Source organism: Stegostoma tigrinum, chromosome 10 (assembly GCF_030684315.1).
Source record: "Stegostoma tigrinum isolate sSteTig4 chromosome 10, sSteTig4.hap1, whole genome shotgun sequence".
Classification (NCBI taxonomy): Eukaryota; Metazoa; Chordata; class Chondrichthyes; order Orectolobiformes; family Stegostomatidae; genus Stegostoma; species Stegostoma tigrinum.
Genome location: NC_081363.1, coordinates 72,805,751 through 72,814,727, shown reverse-complemented (window position 1 = coordinate 72,814,727; position 8,977 = coordinate 72,805,751). Strand labels below are relative to the sequence as shown.

Genomic DNA, 8,977 nt, shown 5'->3' with positions numbered 1-8,977 from the left:
TCTATCCACCTGATATTTTAATATTGCTGCAATTTCGCATGTACCTTGATTCATTGTAATATACAGCTGAATGTAACTCCTATAATTTTTATATGGCCATCTTTCATATTAATTGAACAATATGCACCAAAATTAACCAGCACATGGATGCTTGACAGCGAGATGAAAGAAGCACTCTGAACATCTTATGTTTTTGGTTGCACTGTAGACTTTATTTTCACTTATTCAGAATCACATGCATTTAGTCTCTGAGCATGTAGAGTTCTTTTTAAATAAAAAGTCTGAGGCCCAAACTTCAGGATCTGGTCTGCAATCACAACAAGCTGCAGCACCAGCTGTGATGTGCTTAGATTTCAGTGAGGAAATGTAAGGAAGGCAATCTGATTAAGGTATTCCATATACGCTAAGATCTTAGATTTTGAATCACTGCTGTCAGTGCTAATAAAAACATTTCTGTACATTGTAGCAATTCAATGTGAGGTGGGGGCTGAACTGTAGATAAATTTAGGTATTTGTGCAGATTACTTGCAATTATTTAAAATGTCATACCAAAATTAATACTGACACTCATAAATAGCAAGTCAACAGCTGGTAGAGATGCAAAACAAATTATTAAACTTTTTATAAACTGCTCAAGGGCGTTTTAGCATTTCCTTTTTCCTTAATGTCTAAATTTACAAGATTAACGTATTTTTCTTATCCTCACTTCTGGATCCTTCACTGTCGTTTAAAGGTACCGTTGTTCATGAACTTCTGTCTTTAATTCAAGTTCAGAAAAATTACATCCACACAACTCAAAAAGTACTATGTACAATCTTTATTTAAAAGGAGTACATGAGAAATGTAATTTACACCATTACATTTATTACCAAAAGTAAAAAAAAATTGGATTCAGAGTCAAATAAACCAATGTCAATGAAGGAAAAAATTGAGCAACTCAACTCTGCAATTGAAAAGTTAAATGAATACAGCTCAGTAAATGCAAGTACTGCAGTTCTAACAAATTTAAGATTTGCCTTTCTCACTTAAATTCTTCCTTTATATCAACTTTCACTCACTCAAGTAAAAGTCCACGATAACATGTTTAATCTGTGCTCTCACCAGAGGGAGAACGTGTGCGTGATCTTACATGATCCCCAGATGCCATAGAGGAATAGCCTCTCTGATCCTTGGCAGGAACGGGTGATCGACTTTCAGATCGGGATTTGCTGCGGCTCCTGCTCCTGGAACGACTATAGGACTTACGGCCTCTGGAACGAGATCTGGAGGAGCTTCGACTACGGGAACGAGACCTGCTGCGAGACCTGAAAAGAGAGGGGGAGAACATAGGAATAAAATAAAGCTTTGAATAGCTATAATTCAAAAACTGCTTTATGAAAACTAATTCTAGAAACACAAAACAAATTGCTGGACAAACTCAGCAGGTCTGGCAGCACCTGCAAAGAGAAAGCAGAGTTAATTACCAGGCTGATTTCAGAACTGTTCCAAGAAAGAGAGTCATTGGACTTCTCCAAGTAACTTCTCCAGCCATTTCTGATTTTGTTTCAGATCTTCTGCATCCATTATTCTTTGTTTTATAACTCTAGAAACACGTTGGCTCAATTCAGGTCCACCCTTCTTGCATCCAACTAAGTAAGCATCGCTGAATTGGTCAGAGATAGAAGTCATCATAAAGAGTAACAGCCAGAGGAGATGCCATCACAGAGCAGATTATCAAACTGGGACTAGATCAGTTTAGGATGTTTAGTCAGCGTGGACGAGTTGGATCAAATGGTCTCTTCTGCGCTATGTAACTCTATCTCAGAGGCTGATCAAACATCTGTTTATAGCCAGAAGTTTTCATACATTTTTAAACATGTATAACATGACCCCACTGACACCTGTGCTGAGTTAGTTAATGGGAACTGGGGAAGTTGGGGGTGGAGTGAAGAATTTGAATTAGATTGTCATGTGTACCTGAAGAAAGGAATATTGTAAAAAGGGGCACAATTTGCCATTCTCCAGCGCCATCTCAGAAAAACATAGCCACAGACTATCCCATAGTCTGCACTCAGGTGCCCCAAGACCCTGCATGCCACCACAGACAGAATGCCACTACCTCCGTCATCACGTACCCCAGTCTTAGCCACGGCCCGGAGCCGTGCTGCCACCATTGAAACCAAATCACCATTCCTCAGCGCCATCTTGCCTCCACCAATATCATCGCCACTGCTGAGTCCGCACGGAGCTAATCTCAGCAATACAGACCAAACTCAACGATAGGCCAATTGCACTGAAGCAGTCAGGTTTTTTTTAAAGAAACACATCTCTGGACTTGTAACTCAGAGCCCAGAAATAATTTGGGAGCACAGGTTCAACTCTCACCATGACAGGTGATAAATTAAGAAATATGAAATTTAAAACAAATTTTGTGGCCACAAGGCAATCGACTGTTGTTGAAATAAGAACACCTGGCCTACTAAAATCTTTATGGGAAGGAAAACTGCCTTCTTTCCCTAGTCTGTCCTATTTTTAACCGAGGGGGGACAGCAACACGTTTAACTCTGAACAGCTATCTACAATATTTATAGGCAATTAGAAATGGACATTAAATGCCAGCCTTGCTAACCTACACTCACCTTTACTGGCTCCAAGCCCGCCTCTTTGACCTGTCTGTCTCCTCATTACCTATCTGCTCCTTTATCCATCTTCTATCCGCCTCCTCCTCTCTCCCTATTTATTTTAGAATCCCCTTCCCTTCCCCCATTTCTGAAGAAGGGTCTAGACCCAAAATGTCAGCTTTCCTGCTCTTCTGATGTTGCTTGGCCTGCTGTGTTCATCCAGCTCTATTTACATCTTGTTATCTTGCTAATGTTCACATTCTCTAACAGAAAAAAAATTAAAGCTGCTCTACTTTTGAAATGCTCCTACAAAACAATTAACCCCCAGAAACAGTTCCAATGTATTTTTAGTTCATTTGGGTGAGAAAATAAAAATCAACCTGTGTGGAAGACCTGCACTACAGCTCGGTTATTACCTGCGCTGTTTACGTTCTTCAACCACTCTGATCTTTCTTCCATTAAGTTCTGTGCCAGACAGCTTATCAAGAGCATTCTTCACATCACTATAGGAGGCAAATTCAACAATTCTAGAAAGAAAAGCAAAAGCATTTTTAATGGCCTTGGAATCACCAAGGTTGGACTTCCTGTCTTAGCATAGAAAACTTAGTGTTGTTCAGAACGCTTGGAGCAAAAGAAAATGGACATGAGTGAACGTATTAAGATTTATTTACAAAATATGGCCAAACCTTGCTAATCAGTTAATTCATAACCATTTATCTAAACAGCTTTGCACAAGTGGTTTGCAAGATACACTTCAGTCGCTGTGGAACTTAAATTCGTACAGTGTAGAGCTGAATGTGATCTTAGTAACCGATCTGCATTCACAGTCAAACCAAAGTTTTCATTAATAAATTAAAATGGTTGCATAGCTACATTAGCAGAGATCTTGCACCACTGGTTATCCCCAGCCATCAACAGATTTCAAGGAGTAAAATCTCTTGAAACTCACCCTTCATTCATTTTGTGTCTATGCGCATCCGCAAAAGTAACTTCTCCAGCCTGCCTCATAAAATCTTTGAGATCCTATATAAGATCAGAATAGTGAGGTAAATCAAAACATTTAGCATCTTTCTCTAACAATTTCCAATGAACATCACTGGAAAAGCAAGCAAAAAAATACATGAATCTAATTTCAAAATGTGTATTACCTTCCTGTACAATTCCCTAGGCTATTCAACCAGCCAAATGTAACAAGTGTTCGCAGAGGCACCACCACGACTGAAGACCAGATGGTTCTCTTCACCACCTGCTTGACTGACACTACCCATTCGACAGGAGCCTTCCCGGACATCACCCTCCCTTAAAGGCAGACTCGGGCATTGCCATAGGAACAGGGATTGCTACTCTTGCGCCGTGACCAAGGACTTCTCGCCTCACTCCAATCGAGCTTCCAAACAACCCTACCAGCGAATTTCTCCCAATCAAGGACCTCGCATTTTACAGCAGGATCTGAGAACTCTCCACTTTAGGACACCTTGTTATCATTTTCAGGGATGCAGCAAGGTAAATGGCACTAAACCCAGTGCCCACCAGTGTTGGTCAGACCACCACAACACAGATTTAGATCATCAAGTGACAAATGTAGGAGCAGATTGGCATTTCAACTAGGCCCAAGAGACCAAGGCACAGCGAATAGGAAAACCAACGGCACTCCACGTCACAAGGCCAACGACACGAGAGGCTGGTAAATAAAGGTTTTAACACTTGGTTAAATTTGAAAAACACAAACACTGAATGAACAGACATTTTAGTTTCAAGGTTAGTAGGCAATCAAGGTTTTTTTAAAATATTTAATGTTAACCACTCGAATTAAGGAGCAGTACTTAATTTTGGATGACAATTCAAAATTAAAGCCATTGGTTCAGAGGGTGGGCTCATTTTTCAAACAACCTCCCCCTCTTGTCAAAGGTGCTAATTTTTACTGGAGTACAGCTCATTTGGTGCTAATTCTTATGGGAGAACAGTTTGCTTGCTGTTTGTTCCCTTGCTTACCACTTCTTATATAAAAGCCAGGACAGTTGTCAGCAAGGGATTCATTTAGGGGAAAAGTTTCAGAGGGAAATGAAGGTGATAGGGTGACAGGCAAAGCCAACCATATCACATTCTCATATACCAATACAAACACGTTCCAGCCAGAACTACTGGACAAGGAGCTCTGGCTTTTTTCCCCACTGTCTAAAACTACTCCTTGTGTGCTGTTTGCAGTCATCTAATTTAACATAGACCAGGTATTTCAATCTGTGCTGCTAAAAACCACACATCAACTTTCTTCCATAACAAGTCACTTGGGCATTCATAATCGTTAAATACATTAAGAGAAGGCAGCCACTTTGGTACACGGGACTGACAAATCCCAAAAATACCACAGGACTGTAAACAAGTGGAAAAGTCATTGCTTTCAAATAGTCTAAATTAGTTTAAATCCTCCACTTTACCTTAAACCTAGATAGTGACATTAAGTATAGCACCTTTGACTGCAGTTTTGACTTACGGAAAGACTGGGAGAAACGGCAACTATTATCAGTTAACTGATAAAATGTCATCAACAGCCAATTTCTCTAAAAGGCCACACATTTCACAAAATATACAACAGACATTACTGAATTGTATGTTTCAGACAATTTTGGTCGACCCTTAAGATTAAAACTTCCCACAAGTTTATCCGTCAGCAGTTCAAATTGTTATACAATTCTATCACATATAATGTTTCTACTGCTGGCTAGTTACATTCTTTTGGAAGGAACTGTTCTGACAAATAATGCCAACTTGAGAACCACTTTTGGTTCTCCGACATCACGTTACTGTTCAAATGCACTAAACAATTTGTTTGACTGTTTCTTTATACTCAGGTTGGATTCATTGTTTGAATCTAACAGCTATGGCTACTTTTACAGGAATGCAGCAGCGATACAGAATTACACCTATATCTAAAACATAAAATGACGATTAAGTTATCCTTGAAAACACTACTTACAGTTAAACAGTACGATTTAATCATTTATTTGTTTTACAAAATAACACAAAAAGAAGTTTCATAACATACCTGCCAGCTAACTCTAGATGACAAGTTCTCAACAATCACTCTGTTTTCTGTACGAATTGGAGGGCCATTTCTGAAATAAATCGTGATTGTACTTTAAAGAACCAGAGACAGCAGGATAAGGAAATATTAAACGGAAAAAGGTTTTCCACATTTTCCCCCAAACCACATTATTAAAATACAAGATTGTATTTTTAAGCATGAACGAAACTCAAAAATTTTACTTTTAGTTGGTGAATTATGCAACAATACTCAGCAAGACGACTGAAGTTTACCCATGAGGAATACTGACATCTTTTTCTCTTCATACAAGAGATAAAAGAGTTCCAGTTTCAAACGAGCACATTTGCCATAATTCGACAACCAAGATGAACAAATAACCCTAGCCTAGTGAGAGTTTAGAGACAGCGTGCCATCAGAATACTTAATGCTAAAACAACACAGCCATTATCATGTTCACCCAACACAGCATTTAGTTTCTAATCAAGTCACTTGAGCATGTTCCAACGATTTTTGATCCTGATTCTAGTAAAGTCAACAGCAGTAACCAACGCAACCCAGATCAGCATTTCTAGGAATTAAAGCAGGGATCTTTCACATCAATACGGCTGAATAGCATGCTGATCTTTGAATGACTACATGCAACATCTATACTTTGTGAGTGAAAAAGATAAATAGAAATTCAAAGGGGCACCAGACAAAGGATTTAGCATTTAATATTTTTCTGGACAAGGATAAATATCGTACATGAAAAGCAGGTCTGAAATAACGTTTGCTGCACGATCTGACATATCAAAAATATACTTAAGTTGACATGATGTACACTTTAAGGGAAACATCTATATTATAACTGTAACATTTTCTAACATTATCAACTTAAAAGAAGGGGGTCAACAGACTCACCTTCCTCCACTTCGTTGATAGCTCTGGCTAAAGCGACCTTGATAACGTCCACCTCCTCCTCGACCCCCTCGATTGCGTGCTCTGGCATGCTCAACTGTCACTCTGAACAAGAAAAACACTTGTTTATACATCTGAAAACAATGCATTTACTAAATCACCCTTCTAGTTTTTTGAGGACTGGAGATACAGAAGTGAAGCAGTTACCTTTCATTGCACAACTCCTTTCCATCCAGTTCATAAACTGCGTCCTCAGCATCCCTGTAATCCTCAAACTCCTGCAGACAAAAAAAATTCACATCTTGGATTTTCCTTGTGCCAACAGTATGAATGTAAAATCTTATCCTGTTCCAAATATTATTCTATATTACCAGATAAGGTCCAATGCCAAACAATATTTCTGTGTGACTACACATATGAAGTATCTATACCTTTCAATGCCTCTCACATGAAGGGATGGTCTAGGTTTGCACCAACAGTGACTCACCGGTAGATGAAAGATAAAGTCACATTCACCATCCTAATCTGTACAGATTTCAAGTTAGGTCAGCAATATTAAAGTTTATTGTGTTGCAAAGAAGTTAAAAAGATGCCAACAATTACTTCTTTAAACAAACTTACCACAAATCCAAAGCCGTTTTTCAGATCAATTTCCTTAATTCTTCCATATCCTCTGAAGAATCTTTCCACATTTTTTTCAGTGGCATAAGGGCTCAGTCTTCCAATGAATACTCGGGCACTCATCTTTGCTGACATAGGATACAACTGTGAAAAGAAAACAGTGAGATCAAACCTGAGTGCCAAGTCAACAATTTGTACTTTAAAACAGGGAATGACTTTGCGAAGTCAAAGGCACAAAACAAAGAAAATGATCTAAAGCTTAGTCAGAAACAGATTTTTTAAAAAATGTCCTAGAGATAGCTTTGAGTTTAAGGAGCAAAGCTGTACCACCCAGTAGTGAAATCTGACAACAATAAAAGGATGCAGGCCACTGTTGAGGACAATCGTGAATTGTGATTTCAGCAAATGAGATATTTCACTCCCGTAAATTACAGAAGCAGAAAAACACAAAGTCACATAAAATAAACAGACATGATGAATACTCGGGTACCTGTAAACCACATTTTTAAAAAAATTGGAACACCCAACAGAACCTCAATCCCCCTTCTCCCACCGTTACTTCACAACTACCCAGCAACACAAAAACAAGAACATGTTGCAGATAAGCAGAATGGGGAATCGTTTTTCTGTTCCAAAACCCATCAACTTGTTCACACCATTTACATTTTTAAAATTACATTACATAATTTCCAGCCCTGGAGTGAGTGATTTTTTTTTAAAAAAAGCCCCAAAATCCGGCACTTCAAAAGATTAAAAGAGAAACATCATTTTTTTTAAAAAAATGAAAGTATCCCTGGCCGTTCAATCAAAAAAAATTCAAAAGCGAAAAACAACAACACAAGCTCAGACACCACATGATATAAAACCTGGCTATCATCACCACCACCAACCCCCCCCCCCCCCCCCCCCAAAACATAGAAGGAAATTTGTTCTGTGCTTTTCAAAGGGGCTGGCGGGTCACACAAGCAGGAGAGATGAGCAACTGCAGCTAATTGGTTTGGAAACAATAGCCATTGCGGGGCATCTCTGCCCGCCCGCCCGCCCGCCCCCTGCCCCCACCGCCACCCCAACCCCAACCCCAACCCCACCCGGGTGCGGCCTGACCAGGACCCAGCGCCGAACAATAACCCAACAAATCCCACCAAATAATAACAAACACCGGCGGGCAGCGGGCCCCAGACCCCGGCTTCACTTCCTGCTATTCTTTACTCACACTCTCTCTCTCACACACATAGGCGCGCACACACAGAGAGAAAGAGAGAAGGAGAGAGAGAGAGACGACGCAATCTTCTACGTCTTCTTCCTCTCCTCCTCCGCCGCCGCCACGACCACCACCTCAAACCGCAGCCTCACCTCAAAATGGAGGCCACGCCTGCAAAGCCAGCACCCACAGCGCGGTCTCCCTCTCTGTGCCGTCACTTCCGGGATGCCGCCATAGAGACTGTCACCGTGGAAACCGTCCCCCGGGCAGTATGGGGTGGGGGGAGAGAAGAGAAGGAATCGGCCAACAACAGTCCTGCATCTCCCCAACTCCCCCGCCCCGGTTCCCTTGCTCCCCATGTTTTTCCATCCACCCGCCTCAATCTCATCCCCATACTGGCGGCCTCCTCTTCCTGTCCTTTGTGCCCGTTCCTTTCTTCCTTCACACCTCTCTGCCCCCGTCTCCTCTCCACTCCTCCCCCCCTCCACTACCCCCCAACTCACTGTCCCCTCACCCCCTCCTCACTCCACCATCCTCCCCACCTCCACCATCCTCCCCACTCACTGTCCCCTCCTCCCCCCTCCACCAACCCCCCACTCACTGTCCACCCTCCAC

The 8,977-nt window shown here is 41.0% G+C and overlaps 1 protein-coding gene across 2 annotated transcripts; it reads right to left on the bottom strand.

Moving 5' to 3' along the window:
- Positions 1 to 802: 802 nt before the first annotated feature.
- On the bottom strand, positions 803 to 8,643 carry LOC125455754 (serine/arginine-rich splicing factor 5-like). Of its 2 annotated transcripts, none has more exons than XM_048538167.1 (8): positions 8,515 to 8,643; positions 7,162 to 7,305; positions 6,748 to 6,818; positions 6,544 to 6,645; positions 5,644 to 5,713; positions 3,550 to 3,623; positions 3,017 to 3,127; positions 803 to 1,304 (listed from the first exon to the last, which is right to left on the bottom strand). In XM_048538167.1, the coding sequence occupies exons 2-8, from the start codon at positions 7,294 to 7,296 to the stop codon at positions 1,085 to 1,087; spliced, it is 783 nt and encodes a 260-aa protein (XP_048394124.1). In that variant the 5' UTR covers positions 7,297 to 7,305; positions 8,515 to 8,643; the 3' UTR covers positions 803 to 1,084. The 2 variants fall into 2 exon arrangements, with proteins under 2 accessions (XP_048394124.1, XP_048394123.1); XM_048538166.1 differs by lacking the exon at positions 8,515 to 8,643 and adding an exon at positions 8,375 to 8,507.
- Between the last annotated feature and the right edge of the window lie 334 nt (positions 8,644 to 8,977).

Excerpts from the sequence above, each read along its gene's own strand:
- LOC125455754 (XM_048538167.1), bottom strand. The coding sequence starts at position 7,296 with ATGTCAGCAAAGATGAGTGCCCGAGTATTCATTGGAAGACTGAGCCCT. Across the intron at positions 6,819-7,161 it reads AAAACGGCTTTGGATTTGTG|GAGTTTGAGGATTACAGGGA; the intron begins GTAAGTTTGTTT and ends TTTTGTCTGCAG. Across the intron at positions 1,305-3,016 it reads GAAGAACGTAAACAGCGCAG|GTCTCGCAGCAGGTCTCGTT; the intron begins GTAATAACCGAG and ends CTCTCTTTTCAG.